Consider the following 18428-nt stretch of genomic DNA (forward strand, 5'->3'; position numbering starts at 1 on the left):
GGAGTTTCAATGAACTAAAATTATTACTGTGCTGATTTCATTGCCTTGGAAACCAATTGGTTTATTACGAACCACTTGAATCAAACCTGGTGTCGGACATTTTTGTATTTTTTTAGTGTCACTTTTACTTTTTTTTACCTTTTATGAGTTGAGTTAGTATTCTAGTGTAAGTAAAATTAGGACTTAATTTCGAATCTGCACAAAATGTGTTGTATTAAAAAACTACTCGGCTGCCGCTCACCTTCTCCACTTGTTTCAACCTGGATTCAAATTGCCACAGCTTTCGCATAGATTTAAGCCTTTCAGTAGTTTTAAAAATCTCATGATCTACATTTGAAGTTACCAAAATGTCAAATCAAACCTACAACGAACTACTAGTCGAAACATCAGAACTCATAGGAGAAGCTACTCAAGCGGATGAAGCGCTTTATGAAGCTGGAACCGCTGACAGAGCGACTCTTCTACCAATCCTTCTAGAACTACGAGTGAGATACACTATATTGTTAAGAAGACTGGACTCAGTATACGATCAACTGCTGCAGCCGCAGAAGCGCTTGATTGTGAAAAGGTTGCTTGAAGCGTGTTTGGGAAGATTGGTGGAGATCAAACATGATCTAGTGGAGATGAGGCTGTCTGATCATACTTTTGATGATGATGAGGTAAGTCTACTAATGCAAGAAGACTCAATAAAGTTGTAGTGATTATTAGACATTTCTGGTAAGTGGTTTCATGTCCAAGTATGATTTTTGGGACGTGCAACAATCGAAGAACAAGATATTTTTTTTTTAAATACGGGTTTTTAATATAAGTATTGAGGCAACAATTGATGTGGCTTAATGGTAACATAGCAACCTCTTTCACTATCATGTTTTGAGTCATCTATCGCTGATAACAACAGAAATCAATAAATTTACAACTTGTTTACAACGATTGGTTACCATGATGAATGAATTACTATACCAACGTTTTCCTCCTAATATACTGATCGTTAACCAACAATTTTAATTATCAGGCCCTGGTAAAATTACAAGTAACTCCGCATGAAGCAGAACCCTGCATCCCTCAATTCTTCATCAGAGAACGAGAAGACGAGATAGAACAAAGACGGCAGTTCATCCTAGATACTCTAAGAAAACTGGGATATGAGCCACCAAAACCCCCGGCTTTGGTGCTAACAGAGCAGCAAGCGGTGATCATTATACAGAGCCATGAGAGAGCTAGGCAAGGAAGATTGAGGTAAGGAAAATGTTTAAAATCTATGAATACAAGAGAAAGGTATATATAAAACATAGATCATTATTAAAAAAAAGCTATTACCAAGAAAAGCTAACTCACAAATCAGGCCATAAGGATGACTGAAAAAACAGTGGAGGCCTTTACCCAGCAGTGGGACAGTACATGTTAACAAAAAGAAAACCACTAAGTACTTTAAGGTCCTTCGTGCAATCTCCAATACTCCATGATTTTAATTTTGTATGACTGTAACCGCTTGAAGACTAAAATCGTAAAATCTTGTGTATCAAGAGTCTAAAAATAATAGTAATGGTTTCTATAGCAACGGCCTACGTACGAAAACATTAGACACAAAAAATATACATACATAGCTTAGAAACAAACTTATATAGTGTTAAATACTCATTTATATTATTACTCTACGAGTAAAAGTAATTATTGTTATATTTATTTTGGGCTATAAATATTAACGACTACTAAACCACAAATAATGATGACAAATAATTTTCGCAAAAAGCAAAAACAAATAAAAGTATATTGTATTGAAATACTCATTTGTTAAAAGGACTGCGGTCGGACAAATTAATTATTTATCGTTTTGTGGATAAGCGGGTGTTGTTACTGATTAATGAAAACAACTATGATAAATATGAATTTATTAAAAATGTCGCAAAATAGAATGTTCTTTGATTTTATTTTTCGATGGGAATAAAAATCGAAATGGTATTATTTGCAAAATTATGAATTTTTGGGGAGACTTCGCATATTTATAAGCAAACTTAAGCAGTGTTTATTTCAAAGAAACAATATTTTTACCTAATAATGTCCCATTGCACACGCTTTAGGCCCGAATATTCTGAAAGTCTTAACCTTGTCCCATCAGGGGGAGAATATTCGGGGTTCAGATCCAACATGTTGGCCTGTTACTAAACATTAATTCAACGTATTATTTTTTGTCCAGAGGCCAGTTCATGAAAGAAATCCGTTTACTGAAAGAGAAAGGAAGAGATCAGAAGGGTGAGATGTCTGCAACCGCAGCGACTGCTATACAAAAGGTTTGGAGAGGTTTCATTGCTAGGAGATGTACTAAGAGAAGAAAAAAAGAAGAACAGCTACTTATTGGCATGGAACTGCCTCCGTATATGGAGTCAGAAGCTATCAAGAAGGCTGAAGAAGTAAGTAATTAATAACATATACAATAGTATAGAGTCAAAAATAACTACACATATGTATGATGATTTTTATTGTTGTAGTTTAGATTACGCATGAGGCGGATAGCCAGTTGCGCTTACCGGTCTGACATAGATCTGTGGGTGAAGCAACCGTTGGCGCGGTCATTCTATAGATGGGTGACCGCATAGTGGTATTTGAGCTGGGCGTCTCCGTGCTTCGGAGGGCACGTAAAAAGTCGGTCCCGGTTGTTGTATACTAAGATAACAGTCGTTAAGCCATGTCAAAGGCCTTACGGGCGGCTTGAACAACTTTGACACTAGGTTGACCACTAACCATACGATATGAATGAATGAATGATTACGCATGGGGTGAACTCCAAATTGCTGACACTGAGCACGGTGTGTCTTATCACAGCTGAAACAGGACCACACTTATTTATTTAAAGTCTGATCCATAAATCGTAGCCCTGTCTCTGTAGTTTCGTTTTTATGGTTACTGAGTCTAAATTATCTCTCGGGTTTCAAACTTGTTATTACTTTTAGTATTTTGAAAAGAAATAATAATTTCTTACACTCGTGGTACAAGTCCTATTATTATCTAAATAAAATGTTTTAGGTCCAAGAATACCGTCGCAAGTTACAAAAAGAACGACAGAAAGAATACGAAACCGCTTTAGTCACGATTGAAGAGTCTCTTAGAGCGCAGCACGGAGCTAAGATCAATGAACAGATAGGAGATGAGCTGAGGAGATGGATCAGGGAGTACTATGAGAGGACTGAGAGGTTCCCTGAAATGCCTTCTGAAGAAAGCGGTGGAAGTCGAGCTATGTATAGTCGACAAGGTAAATCTTAAAACGTAAAAACTTTAGACATTAAAGAAAATAAATAAATACTTTGGCTCATCACCTTCTGTATAAATATCGGTTAGCCTATCAGGCAGACTTCTGACTTCATACATTAGTTGCAGCTTTATCTAATGGATAAGTTATCGGACACCTATACATATCATTTGCGTGTTTCTTTTATCCATTATTGTATTGCTATATTTTTATATTTAGTGTATAATATTGCAATATGTAACTGCTCATAGGTACTGGGATGGACAGTGAACTAAGTAAGTCATCTCCCGTATCATCTAAAGAATCAAAGAGAAGTAAAGAGAGTAAAGACAAGAAAAACAATAAAAATGAGGAGAACGGTAAGAATAAAGAAGAACCGGAGGATTTTAATACGTACAAGTGTATGACGTCAGCATTCCTGAAAGACATGACCGGGGCCAATGAAGAGTAAATATTATTTTCACAAAATGTTTGTAGCGGCAAAAAAGTTTGTAGCAATCTTACCAAGTGGAGATCTTTTATTCTCTACGGGCACCCGTTTGAGCAATGTGTGGTTTAAATGTATGTGTACTTTTTGGAAAATATACCTTTATATACTTGTCAAATGGGTATCACAACCAAACAATGAAATTCTTATGGCAATCATATCCATAACATACAGTAGAGTAACCACTACAAAGCAATACAATGCAAAATAGATTTACATTCTTTTGAATTCTATTATCACTTGATTTTTTGTTCAAAATCATACAAAAATCAGGATATTAGTTAATGTTTTCTTTTTACTCAGGTACGAAGATATTTGGAAATACAAAGACGACGCAGACAATCCTCACGAGAGATACTATGGAGACATGATCGAAAGAGAGAAAATGGTCAAGATAGAACAGGAGATAAGGAAGATTGTTGATGAGATGATGCGAAGTGAACTTGAATTGCTTCAGGCTGCTTATGACAGAGATAGGGCTCAGAAAGGGAAAAAGTCGAAGAAACAACAGAAAAAGGTAATGCCAATTCCACAATAATAATAAGCACCTGACTGTTATAGTCCGACAGCTTAGTAGAGAGCCTTAGAATGATAGATTTATCTTAAGTTTCAACGAGTATATTATGTCCAAAAAAGAAGCTATGGCAAACAGGCAAGCGCTGCATAAATAAGTCTCTAAGTAAGAAAGGTGATTAGGCCCTTAGGTGCAACTCTAGTTCAACATTTCTAATCCTCGACTACTTACGTGGGAGACTTACCTTATGTTATTTAAAGAAATAATAGTTTTTTTTTATTTAATCTATCACTGAAAGTATACCTATATCGATTCCAACATTTAATTTAATTCAACAAATCAATCACGTCACTCAGAAATCTGTCCGCCCCTGTCCAAAGATTTATGTTTGACAGGACGAATTTAATTAACGCTATAAAATAAACAGTTGTTTTTGCTTTGACCCATTATTTGTAACTTTATTATTTGAAAGAAAAATATATTATGCTTGAACTAAAACTATGCAATAGCGCGTCATCTTACTTCAGCAAGATTAAAAATGTATGCATCTACAAATAATCTTTGGCGCCCATCGTAAACAGCTGAACTCAATCGAGAAAGAACGTCAAATAAAAATCACAGCTCGAGTGATGAAATATGATTGCAAAGCATAAAATATTAAATGACGGTATTTTTGCAGGTACGCCGTGGTGGTAAAAAAAGCAAAAAAAAGAAGGAAAAAGATTTAACTCCGGATCGTACAACAGAATCTCTCTTCGAAGAGCTAGTAACAAACGGGATCATAAGACCTTATCCTCTCGTAAATATTGATGACTATATCGGAGAGAAGTGTTATGTTGGAGCAGCGTTTAGAGAAGAAGGGCAGGAGGCCGCACCTTGCCTAGGAGATATCAGGCAGTTGGTGAAAGAATATTGTATACTGCCACTGGGTTCCGAACATGTGAGAAACAATTCGCCGTTGGTCCGATCGGTACTTATTTCAGGTGAGGTTTTACATTATTTATGCAATATATTTTCTTTCTTAGAAATTACAATGATCTGGTTCCTCTTTTATCATATACCCCTAAGGTAAGGTTAGTAAGTCCTATCTATTTCTACCCTGCGGCGTTCAAAGATTATTGCATTTTTTACAAAAGCTTATAATCTAATTATTCGTTATATTATATGATCTTTTATAGTACCTTACTTTAATAATAGAGGTGACCTAACCCCATCAGTAGGACATGATTAAGTTAACAATAAAAATCCATTTATAAAAAAAATATTATATAAAGACAATATAAACATTTTTTGGTAACAGGACCACCAGCATGCGGCAAGAAAATGCTAGTCCACGCAATTTGCACAGAAGTTGGAGCAATGCTATTTGACTTAACTCCCGCAAATATAGTGGGCAAATATCCCGGAAAGACTGGGTTAATTATGTTGATACATCTGGTGATGAAAGTGTCCAGGCTTCTACAACCTTCGGTTATTTGGATGGATGACGCTGAGAAGCCATTTGTGAAGAAGATACCTAAGACTGACAAGACGGATCCGAAGAGATTGAAGAAAGACTTGGTGAAGATTATTAAAGGTAGGGAAATATGATTTTTGATACAAAGGTAGTTCATGATCTTATATCTCCTATTCTCTTTACCTACTTATTTTACTGTTAAAATTCGCTACATTGTATCCCATGATTTGGATATTTTGATCTACTGTTGTATGCCCTTTCCCTGCTATAGTCTTAATAACTTAAATCTGATCTATTGATATCTAAACGAAGGAGTTATACCTGACTGCTTCTTCTAACGGTCTATTCTACATTATACTTTTGCACCTTAACAGGAATTTGCCCAGAAGATCGCGTCATCTTCATAGGCACCAGCAAAGCACCATGGGATGCAGAGCAGAAACTCCTTTTCCAATGCTATCAGAAGTTCATTCAAGTGCCTCGAGCTGATTATGGAAGCATAGCTTTGATGTGGAGGACCAGGCTGCATAAGGCTAATGCTTTGAACCCTAGGCTAGAAATATCTTGTCTGGCGAGGGTTTCGGATTCCTACACCATTGGTAAGTTAAAGTAGCTGAATCTTCTGCATAGATTATTACACAGCTATGACAACTAACTATTATAATCTTGTGGTACCCGAAGCAACATATCAAAGACTCTTTCAAGTTACCTATGTATATTAGAAATTATCGTCACATGCCAGTAAGTTCTGAAATAATGTAACTGCAGTCATGGAATTTCATCGTGACGAAAAAATTAAGAAAATGTTTTTACTTATAGATAATAGAGGTTAGAATATAACTTTACAATAAATACGTGTTTTTTAGGTACGTTACTTGCTGCATTAGATGCGGTGTTAACAACTAAAAGACGTCTCCAGCTTCGTGTAAGAGCTCTGACAGCTACTGAGGTTGCTGTTCAGCTTGCTGCAAAAGAACCCGTGTATGCTGAGCATGTGAGTAATTTACGTATAATCTATACAAAAACTTAATAATCATATAACTAATTATATCTATTTACCCGTTTGCGGGAAAAAGTTATTTTCCTTACAAATCAAAATGAAATGACAATTTTGTAAAGTTGTAAGTTACTGTTTCGTGTTACCAAGTGTTGTAACTACTGTAGGTACTTTTTTTTATAACCAAAAAATAAACTTTTCATAGGAACAATCAGCTGAAGCTTGGTGGTACAAGACTCCGATGGAAAGACGAAGACAGAAAATTCTACAACGTTTGGAAGAAATGCAGGTTGAAGCAGAAGCTGCGGCTAAATAAATATTTTAAGAACTAATTGTTTTAAGTACCAATTTTATATTAATATTTTATTAAATGTTTCATAGGAAGTAATTAGTTTTCATGTCAAAGCTGCTAAATGGTTTTTTAAAAACGATTGCATTGAAAAACTATTTTCTATAGATTAAAGTAAGTGTATTGTAATTATGCAACTATTGTATGCTATGTGTTTTAGGTCAAAGCAAAATAATGTTTAAAGATATAGCTAAGTATTTTAAAGAATAAAGTGTGTATTTTTTTAAGGATTTTGTAAGTGGCAAAAAACTATACTAGTTTAAGATTGTAAGTTCACTTAGTAAGATTGTGCACCTGAATAAAATATAAATTTATAACATTCACATACACGTCAGCAGTATCGCTAAATCTTATCCTAACTATTGTTCAAATCAAAAGCTTATTCTTTATGTATCAGCAAGAGTATTTCATATCCACAGCCATAAAACTGCAGCCATTCTACTTTTATGACTGAATAAGAATCTTCACAATACCACAAAACACTCAATCCAAAAAAACAAGAAAATAAAAGTTTGGAAACTTCAAAAATCTGTGAAACTCACTCAAAAGAACATTCCGACATTTAAAGTAAGAAACGAAATATTCGAGATGGAAAAATAAAAAGAAGCATTCGCTCTCCCAAATTTGTAATACTTGGAGCAAAGAGAATCTTCGAATAAAAAGGGTACAACACCTGGCTGTTCTCACGACTACCGACCGTAGAAATTAGGGAATAACCGATTGAAAAATCGTGTATTCAAAAAATGGATGATTTATTTAGTTTACGTATTGATTTCTTTTGGATTTTTTTTTTGAGGGGTGAGTTTGGATTTTCCTTTTTAACGGTGGAGTTGCGAGTAACTGCAGGTTTGCTTTTGATGGTGTATAGTCTGACTACAGGTTTGCTCTGAGGTTTAAGATAGTAATTTTACAGTTTGCATGTTTGTATTATGAGTACTAATATTTTGTTCAACATCAGGTTGTTTTAGACTCTGAGTCAATTATGAATTCTTGTTTGAGTTTCAGTAATAGACGTTTAAACGTTATTCAAATTTTCCTAATTTTAAAGTCCCTGCATGTTTTTATAATAAATACATATATTTTGTTCTACATGTGGTTGTTTTAACTGTAAGTTAGCTATGAATTCATGATTGTATTTCAGTAATAAATAATTAATTAAACGGAATTCAAATTTTCTTGACTTTAAAGTCCCTGTAAAGGAAAAGCCTTCCGTAGCTTGCTGAATAAGCTATCTGGAAGTAATCAGACACTGTAATAACAACCTTTTACTATCAAAGTGCTCATTACCAAAATCAAATCATTAAAACCATGCTCCACTAGATGGCAGCACTAGATTTGAATATTCGAAGTGATGTGCAGTGTATACAGTTAACCTGCCTTGTTTATCTGAACGAGTACGCTAAATGCTCCTACGGTATGAGCGGTAATGATGATGGATTTGATGCCAATGGCGTTTATAAAATCACTTTCATTATTTTATATGGTTAGATTAGGGCTTTGATTTGATTTTTTTTTATATTTTGGTAAATACGCCATGGTAATACATTTTAACATCCCATTTAAAGCACAGAAACTTCCATCTTAAGCTAATACTGTGGGGTAAGTAATGGATGCGGTAATATTAATATTTGATACTGATGTTACTTAAATGGGCCTTGAGAAGACTCTTTCGGGGACACGTTAAAAAGTCTAGATTGTTTTCCTACAGAGAAACGGTAATCAAGCCATTTCAGAGTTATTTAAACTTTTTGAACGATTTTAAGGCTAGGAATTAAAATATGGTTTCTTACAAACCTCTCAAAGTTGTTCTTTCCATTACAATTGCATAGCAAATATCCAAAATAGTGGCATCTAACTACCCTTTTTTTTTTTTTTTTTTTTTTTTTTTAACGTGGCTAATGTTTTATGCATACACCTGCACTCTGGGTTGAGTGCAGGGTTATGTGGGGCTCTCCCGCCAGAAGGGCGGGCATACCCACTAAACCGCCACGTGTATCCTCACGGCCGCTTGTGGCGGCGTGCGGCGGGATAACTGCCGAAGCATGTACCGCAAGCCGCACGCCACGCGGATACCCCAATTTAGGGGTCCCTCACAGAGGCTGCCCAAAGCACCCTATTTCCACATGCCGATAGGCCGGACACAACAGCCCATCAGCAACCCTCGAGAGGACCTATTAACTGGACGGCGGTGTCCCCGTAACCGCCGCCCAAAGGTCCTCACTAAGGGGGAATGCGCCGATCGTGCGCCAGCCGCCGACGACCTACCCGGCGGCGACGCATCTGGGCGGCGAGGGGATCAACCTCGCGCGCTCTCTCGGCCTCCTCCTATCGCGACATCACTTCCTGACTGAAGGTGATCATCGCCCTCCATGCCGAGGCGTCGCAAACCATGGCCCTGACGACGGCCGGCAGCGATAAATCGGCGCCCACCACCGCAACGAGGCGCGCCCTCGGTTCTGTCCACGCCGCACACTCCGAAAGCGTGTGCGCTGCCGTGTCTTCCACTGCGCCGCAATGATGGCACTCTGCCGTCGGCTCCCTCCGTGCCACCTTCCACAGGTATCGGCCGAAGCAGCCGTGACCGCTAAGGACCTGTGTAAGGCAATAGGTGATGACACCGTGCCCTCTACTCGTCCACTCGACAAGGACCGGCCGAATGGCGCCGATGGTTAACACCCCGGCGCTCGGTTCCTCCAGCCGCTCAGTCCAGGTCCGGAGGACATCACGGCTAGACTCTTGTCTCCACCGTGCAATGGCCTCCGGCTCCGGACCGGTCCCCCGGGATCTAGCCTCCACTGTCTGGCGATAAACGTTCGCCAAGACTTTGGCTTCCAGATCCCACGGAGGAGTCCCCGCGAGGACGCATGCCGCTTCAAAAGACACAGTTGCGTAGCCCCTTACGGCCCTGATGGCGAGGACGCGCTGTGGCCTCCGCAAGATATCTAACTACCCTACATAAACTAAAACCCACTACGTTATACAGGAATCGGGAACCACATGTCCACGTTCATATCACTACGCACATGAATTTTAGATTTGCGCAGCCGACCCGCGGCAGGTGATTGTTCGTTAATTTGCGACGAATACTTGCATGCTGTATTAGAACTTCGTAAGTGCACTGCAGGTGGGAGTGGGATGGTGATATGGTGTTAGTCAGTGAGTGAAAGAGATGGCACGATTGAGTTAATTAGGTAAGGTGTGGTGGGCTTCTGAAGGAATGGATTGTCTCTGTATTGTGCTTGAGAGAATTGTTAATCATTATGAGAGTGGTTAAGATTCATCGAGGTGTGCTAAAAAGGTAATAAGGCCTAATAAGTTAAATATACCTAAATAGTTGGTAACGAAATATGAAAACGTGATCAGCATCTATTAAGAGGCCGTAAAAATAAATTATAAGGACATTAAAATTTCAAAAGCTAATATATATAAATATGTACTTACTTACTCAGTAATATTATAAATGCGCAAGTTTGTAAGAATGTATATACGTATTTTTGTTACTCTTTCACGCAAATACTACTAAACCGATCACGATGAAGTTTGCTATAAAGGTAGCTGAAGACCCAGAATAACACATAGGCTACTTTTTATCCCGGAGTTCCCGAGAGATCAGGATTTACATGTGAAGGGTTTCCACACGGACGAAATCGCAGGCAGCCTCTAGTTATGTTTAGGTGAAAAATTATATAAACACGCCTTTGCTTACTTCTTTGGTTTATAATCTAATGCACAAAACTCAACTCACACAAGAAACGTAGTACAAAAGGGAACAAAATCAGTATCAAAGGATCTAAACGTTGAGTGTAAGTGGGAAACATTTCTCAGTACAAAGGTCCTACTAACAAGTTGCTAACGCAGGTTTTTTTTCCCTCTTGTTTTTTCTTTAGTAGTGTTCACCTTTGTGACTCAAATGGAAAACAGTTAGCTTTTTATTAGAACGATTTTCGCTGGATTGCTTGATGAAGATTTGTAAAGTGAAGGAATTGTAGGGTGGGATAGTATAGTTTTAAGTTGGAATGGCTAGATTGCCTTTTCAATTCTGTCAAAATATTTTGTATCAGCAATAAATAATCAAAATTGAAAACGAGTATACCAATAGTATAAGTAATAGTTTACAGTTTTTAATCAAAAAAAGAAAAGTATTTTTCACCTATGAATGGAACACGTCGCGATTAATCTACTATAATAATATGTATTTATATTAAGTAGGTATAATATATTTAACTTCTTAAAATAGGTTTCCGAATGAAACTCTGAATTCATTAGCTTCCAAACACTTTATTTTGAGGTTTAACAGCAGTGGCATTTGCGCCACACAATTTACTATTCTTCAGTATTATAAATTATTTTCAATATTAAACTAAAAAGAAGATATTACTACTACATATACCTAATGCCATTTCAGTACAAAGACAGTATTCTTGTTTATTTCCTCAGAGAGTTGTCGCGAGCAAATACCTGTAGATCTGAGTGGATTGTCAGGATTCCTTTTATCTGTCTAAAAATAAATCGATCTATTGTTTACCTACCTATTGTTAAAATATTATTATAATATCATCAATACCTAACATAAAAAATAAATCAGAAAAAAGAAATTATAGGTATTTAAATGTAGATCGAAACAGAAGACAGTTCTGATATTCCTTTAAAAACACGCACATCTCAGTTAACTTCATCTAAATATATACTCTGCTCCTATTGGTCGTAACGTGTTGTTATATAGGCTATAACCTTACTCGATAAATGGGCTATCTAACACTGAAAGAATTTTTCAAATCGGACCAGTAGTTCCTGAGATTAGCGCGTTCAAACAAACAAACAATCAAACAAACAAACTCTTCAGCTTTATAATATTAGTATAGATAATAAGTATTAATAAAAAATAAATCAAGACCTGACCTTAAACTTGCCATCATTCTAAGAATCACTGGTCAATCCGATCGCAACTTACAAACTAACAAAGTAATTCCAATCAAAGATCAAACTATCCCAACCAATCAGAGCCCGACTCTATTAGCCAATCAAAACAATTAAAATCCAATACAACTATCAGGAAGTTTGCTTTGGGAATTAAACATAATCAATTATATGAAGGCAAAGTGTCAATTATTTTGTCTATTCGAAGTTTGTCCAAGTATTTTGCTCTTGGGAGTTCAGTTTGAATGCTTTACTAAGTTTGTTCGGAGTTATATTTGTAGGAAATAAGTATTAGGCCAATATATTTGGTAGGAAAATATATGACGGTTGATTCTTTCAGCGTGTTTAATAACACTTTGAAGAACGATGCAAGTATAGAGTATAGGAATATTGTGTTTCTTTTAGTTGAAAATTTGGTGCAACTATATTTTTGATTGATAGCATAATCAATCTTATTTTTAGTAAGAATTACACCCAAGGAGGGTAAATTTCATGTTCAAAGCGATGTGTGAGAAATGAAATGTTAAAATCGATTAAATATAAATAATAATATCAAGTGATATTATCATGGCAAAAAAATACGCTTAGCCATAAAATATGAACAAAAAAATTCCTATATGCCAAAACAAAACGTTTAGAAGAAACTATACTGCTCTAAGAACTATTACGACACATTTCATAATACTTACCTTCTCTTAGGAACATAGTGAACCGCAGTAATTTCGTATTATAAACCAAAATCTCCCAAAGCCTCTATATATCGGCGCTTATCCCACGTCATAAGCAGTACCTGTAAAGTCATAATTTTACGAGACCCCCACTTAAAGTTCCGTGTGATAGTTTGAAGTAGTGATGGGCTTTGTCGATGAGTATTATCGATATAGGGTATTTTTATAGATGCAAAAGATTTCGATGTGTTGGAATAAAAATCGATTTCCTGTAAATAACTAATACATAAATTTAAATTAGAATGGTTACAAACTTAACGTGCATCACGGGTACATAATGGAAAATTCAAATATAAGTACCTACCTAATTAATAAAATTATTTATTTTACATTATACAGCGCACAAATACAGTTTTATTAGAGTAAGTATCTTTTAAGTAATATTTTTAAACACGTCTTCATACCATTTAAATCACTCAACGCTACGTGAAGAACACTAACAGAATATTTTATTTAACGTAAGCTTAAGGTTGCATTAAAGTACACCCAAAAATAGCTGGCGATAAATTTTAATCGACGCACCATTTTACCCAAATCGATATCAATGAAAATCACTTTATTCCAATAATTTTGATAAAAGGCTCAACGGTACCGATGTGTCTTCAAGATTTAGACTTATGTGGGACTGTATGGACTTACCTTTCTACGGCCCGGCTTAAGTTCACTCGGCGAATCTGTACGAAGGGTTCGTGTGTGGTACAAAATTTTATACAACCTTTTATCGTGTATCTACAGCTTTTTTCAAAACATTTTGTAACTGGATTACGAAGGGATATTTCTATTTTTACATTTCTGAACACTCAATAAAATTTTAACACTTTTTTATATACAATGAGTACCTATTAGTTAGTTATATTCCTATTATATATTATTTGGTAAACCTAAGATCGTTAATGTAATTTTATACAATTGTGACAATTTGGATAGTTTGCAGGAAATGGCAGGATCGTGTCCGACGCAGGAGTCTGTCTCAACTGTACAGTCCTTCCCTAAGGAAAGATACAGAAAAGATACGAATATAATAGAAGAAATAAAAGATAATACAGAAAGATAGAGAAAAGAGATACGTTTTAATTTTATAAAAAGTGTTCCCGCTTTTCTTTTATCCCTCAATCCATTCCGTAAGTCGCAAAACTCGCAACCTACTCCCTACTTATCGATACTCCATACCCATCACTATCCTCCGCGATGAGATTAGTCACTTAACACTTTATTTTATTAGTACGATACTTTTTGTTTACTCTGTACAACCGTATTGTGTTCAATTTATATGTTTTCTTATTGTAATCTTGTTTTGTATGTTATTACTTATTATGACGCAAAGCGTTTGGTCGTGGTGATTGTTTTTGCGTAAGTTAAGTGTTTATAAGCTGTTGTTAAGTATAAAAATATTTACAAACAAATAAAGTTTACATAAACGGGTACAAACCCTTTTATGTAAACGTTCTTTGACATACTTAACCTTCAAACACACATACATAACATCACGCACTTTATATCTGAAGGACAGGCAAAGGCGTATGAAATACAACCGTGCTTCGCTGTTTACAATGTTAGTCCCATGTTATAGGGGGCGAGCCTATTGCCAATTACCGGGCCAGTAAGCAAACTCTGAGCTATTATAGTAAATGACTTACACAAAAATTACTCTTACATAAACATTAATTTAGAGTCCTATCAGAAACTACGATGATTTGTCTCATATAAGGAATAATTTATTGTTCTATTGAAAATAATAAGTCTGGATTATATTTTAATTCACGGCTTGGAGCGTATAGAGCCCATCATATCATCAAATCATATCACGATAACATCATCGAAAAAAAGCCAATTTCACAAGAATTTGAATAATCATGCCATAGAATGTTCCATTATTTTCCATACACCTGTCACATAACCCTATATACCTAAAACCCCATAACAGCTTCAATTCCCCATAGTCACGAGTTATTTACCCTCACCGGATGATAAATGACAATGACGTCAGAATGTCAGTTCATTTTTCTGACCACCCCTTATACAGGGTGCTACATTCCTGGTGTTATGGGATTTTGCGTTAAATTGAGTATATGAGTGATGTTTGGAGTGGTATTTTATATTAGTTTTAGGGTAAGGGGTGGTTTTATATCTAGGATTACAGGATTGGGGTTCAAATGGAGGTATAACGTATTGTATTTCTTAATATTGTAAAAGGCTTTTCCCGGACCTCCCCCACTATGCATTTTTGCCAGAAACCTTGACATAGTCAATCATATATATACGATTCGCCCCTTTAGTCGTATAAGCTTACCTGTGACACACAAACTAAATTTAACCTTTACTTAAACAAAATTGATTACATTATATACTATATATACTTAGTTACTAACGGGGTTGCTCTGTTTACAGATATAGCCAAAATTTTAATATACTTACACAATATACCTTAGTTTACCCTATCAATAAATACCTTAACTAGATGGGTACCTAAATTTCAAATATTTCATTTCAAAATTATATCAAAATGTAGTAATTTCCTATGTTTACGTTGCGTGTCCATATCTGCGTAAACTTGTCAAAACGTTCGGCTCACTAATTTGTCAGATAGGCCATAACAAGGGGTGAAATTTAATTTTCTTAATCGCCCAAAATTTGTAACTTCTACCTCGAAATTAGGTGGGGTACACACTGAATTGGACGTTTGGGCAGCTACGTTTTATGTAAACACTAGCTGACCGAGAGATAAGAGAGAATAGGTCAGAATATTCCATATTTTTGTAACACTTTTTACTGTTACCTACTCTGCTCCTTTTGGTCGTAGCGTGATGATATAAAAAAGCTTTTATTTCACGAAAAATATTCTCAAAATTATTTATATCTCTTAGTATAGCGAAGTCGCGCATATCCGCCATTAAAACAGTTGCCATGGCAACAGGATTTTGTTAATTCAATGTCATTATAATTTTGTTTTTTCGCGACTTTGTTGAGTTTTCTGAATTTTCCCGGGAAATGCGTCATTTTCCCGGGGTAAAAAGTAGCCTATGTCCTTTCTCGGGTATCAAAATATCTCCATACCAAATTTCATGCAAATTGGTTCAGTAGTTTAGACGTGATTGAGTAGCAGACAGACAGACAGACAGACAGACAGACAGACAGACAGACAGACAGAGTTACTTTCGCATTTATAATATTAGTATAGATACCTATTGCTTATATGTGAATTGTTGAAACACCATTTACTAGTTCGTGTATCGAAATAAAATGTAGTTTCAAGTGGTACATAATGTTTTTAAAATATGCAATAAAAATGATTTCCGTGAACGGTAATCAATGATACTTGTCCCAATTAAAGTAGCGTAAAAAAATAAAAACAGATTACAATGCATTTCAATGCAATTTAAATTATATATAAAAATTTTATTACTCTCGATTAAAATGTATCGTATACAGTAATAATAATTACTCGTACTAAATTAGTTTTAAAGTGTATAGCAGCAAGTGGTGAATTTTGTTCGCCGAGTAAGTAATTATTTCCTATCTTTGAATAACACACTGACCGTAATTGCGAAAATTTGGACTCGAATATTATGTTCAAAGTGAGTGTAAAACGTTCCTTATTTCCTCAACCCAGTTAAATTCATCCCGAGAGGATTATAAATGTCATTTGTGATATTATTTGATGCGTCTAATTTGTACTTGTGGTCAATTTGTTACGGTATTACCAAAATTGTTGCTTAATTCTCTTGTCAATGTTTTTCATTAGGCTTAGAGGTGATTGATGATTGAGGGAAACGATTGATTGTTTGATTGACGTTTGAATATGATCTGTATTAAACGGTGATTAAGGAGCATGTGAATTTTTCTTTTTCATAAGTCCATAAGTTAACCTAATCCCTAACGTTTAGGAGGGAATCTTTGCAGACCGGTAGTAATGGGTTAAGAAAAATCTGTGTCGGAGTATATTGTGCTCTAAATTGTATATAAATTTTGTGTTGTTTGTATGCGTTGTAAATTTGTACATCAATTTTCGAAAAAATTATGATATCCATAACTTAAAATTAGGATATCCTTTTAACTTGGAAATATTTTTGGGATTTTATAATTATTCTTCAAAAAGAACGAGTAAAAAAAAACTTTTTAACAATTTTTAACACCCATTGCAACAGAAATGGCAAAGCAACCACTTCAACCCGTATAGTACCACGTTATCAACCTTGTTCAAATCCTTCATAAAAAAGTCCTCCCGTCGCTTTAAAAATGTCAGCTAATACGTCATCGCCCTCACAATCCCAACACATCAAAACATAACATATTTAATAGGAAAATCTTTACGTTTTCTTTATTTATGACAGAAAGCGTCTACGACTTGCGACGTTAGTGATTTATCGTCAGTAAGCCGCGTATTTCTCGCAAAACACAGATTATAAATCATAGCACAGATGTTTCAAATGTTATGCCTTGTTTTTGGCGCGAATGTGTATGTTTTTTGTTGTGTGTTGTTTAATTTTAGGGTTAAATATAGGTTACGGTGTCTTTAAAGTATTAAATCTTAAGAAAAGGAACTGTTTCTGGCGTTTTTTATACTGAAAGTAAAGGCAGTTTTTGGTCAAACTGGTTTTAATTGTAAGCTCCGAATTTTAGCGACAGAGAAGATTTTTTTAAAAATTCAACGTTGATGATTTTTCATAACTCAAAAATGATAATAAGGTCAAAGATAAGATATGTAATCCTCGAAAAAAATATTTAAAGAATATTAATTTAAATTATGTTTTACACCATTTTCGACTTTTTTACCTTATTTTCAACCTAAAAAAAAAGGAGTTTTATGATCAGAATATTCCCAATTTAAGTAGCCCGGGGTTTGGTGGTGTGCCCAGTAAATAGCTATAGGCTCGCCCTACATGGGACTGCCATTATGTTAAGAAAACACGCAGCTATTTTATACAACCTCTGTCTTGAACAGACGTGACGCTATAAATAGAAAAGCCATACTTACATACATAAAATCACTCTCATTCTCACGGGATAAGAAAAGACCAAAGAACACCCCTTACTACGACCTAAAAACTCCTACACACAAAAGCGATCTTTTACACATAAACCCTAAAACCGAACGATATATTCTTTCCTTCCCAAAGTCAGATGCAACAAATTATAACACTAAATTAGGGTGAACAAACTTAGTAATGGATTACACAGTGGTCACAAACGACGGTTGGGACCAAAACTTTGGACCTACAAACTTGGCCATTTAATTTTCTTATACATGTTTACTAAAAGGCCCGCTTGTATTGGTACTGTGTAAACAGTTTTGTTCGGAACTGTACATAATTTGTTGTATGGAATTTGTACTTGATTGTACTGTTTTGAAAATTTGTAATAAATTGACGATCAATTATTTAATTTTCTTACAGATATGGTAATATTGGTTGTTGAAGTAGCCTAGGAATTAGATCTAGGACCCTTTAATTTATTGATCAAAATTGGTTCAGCGTTACAGCGGCGAAAACGTAACAGACTATCAAAATGTTTAGACTTTTGCAATTATAATATTAATAGCATCTGCTTGCAAATTTGTATGCGTGTAAAGATTTCCCGGGGTAAAAAGTATCCTGTGTGATAATCCAGGCTATAAACTACCCATATAGTAAATTTCATCAAAATTGTTTTGACTTGAAAGTAAACAACATACATCACCCATTCTTGCAAACTTTCGCATTTGCAATATGAGTAAAGATACAGTTACTATACATACAA

At 35.4% G+C, this 18428-nt stretch overlaps 2 protein-coding genes across 2 annotated transcripts in view; one reads left to right on the plus strand and one right to left on the minus strand.

Annotated features, from left to right (window-relative positions):
• Positions 1–347: 347 nt before the first annotated feature.
• On the plus strand, positions 348–7131 carry LOC142981267 (dynein regulatory complex protein 11). The gene is made up of 11 exons (XM_076127062.1): positions 348–659; positions 1013–1236; positions 2195–2408; positions 3022–3247; positions 3496–3691; positions 4035–4248; positions 4925–5228; positions 5546–5821; positions 6076–6300; positions 6568–6695; positions 6904–7131. The coding sequence occupies exons 1-11, from the start codon at positions 348–350 to the stop codon at positions 7012–7014; spliced, it is 2430 nt and encodes an 809-aa protein (XP_075983177.1). The 3' UTR covers positions 7015–7131.
• Positions 7132–9372: 2241 nt separating this feature from the next.
• LOC142981268 (uncharacterized) overlaps positions 9373–18428 on the minus strand; it is a 37394-nt gene continuing 28338 nt past the window's right edge. Inside the window, exon 2 of the mRNA XM_076127063.1 lies at positions 9373–9917. Coding sequence (XP_075983178.1) covers positions 9373–9917 — 545 coding nt within the window. The remainder of the gene's footprint in view (positions 9918–18428) is intronic.

Source organism: Anticarsia gemmatalis, chromosome 19 (genome assembly GCF_050436995.1).
Source record: "Anticarsia gemmatalis isolate Benzon Research Colony breed Stoneville strain chromosome 19, ilAntGemm2 primary, whole genome shotgun sequence".
Classification (NCBI taxonomy): Eukaryota; Metazoa; Arthropoda; class Insecta; order Lepidoptera; family Erebidae; genus Anticarsia; species Anticarsia gemmatalis.

What these genes read in the sequence shown, in the direction of transcription:
- LOC142981267 (XM_076127062.1), top strand. Translation starts at nt 348, where the DNA reads ATGTCAAATCAAACCTACAACGAACTACTAGTCGAAACATCAGAACTC. An exon ending in AGCTATGTATAGTCGACAAG is followed by an intron (nt 3,248 to 3,495) that starts GTAAATCTTAAA and finishes AACTGCTCATAG; the next exon opens with GTACTGGGATGGACAGTGAA. An exon ending in CCGATCGGTACTTATTTCAG is followed by an intron (nt 5,229 to 5,545) that starts GTGAGGTTTTAC and finishes TTTTGGTAACAG; the next exon opens with GACCACCAGCATGCGGCAAG.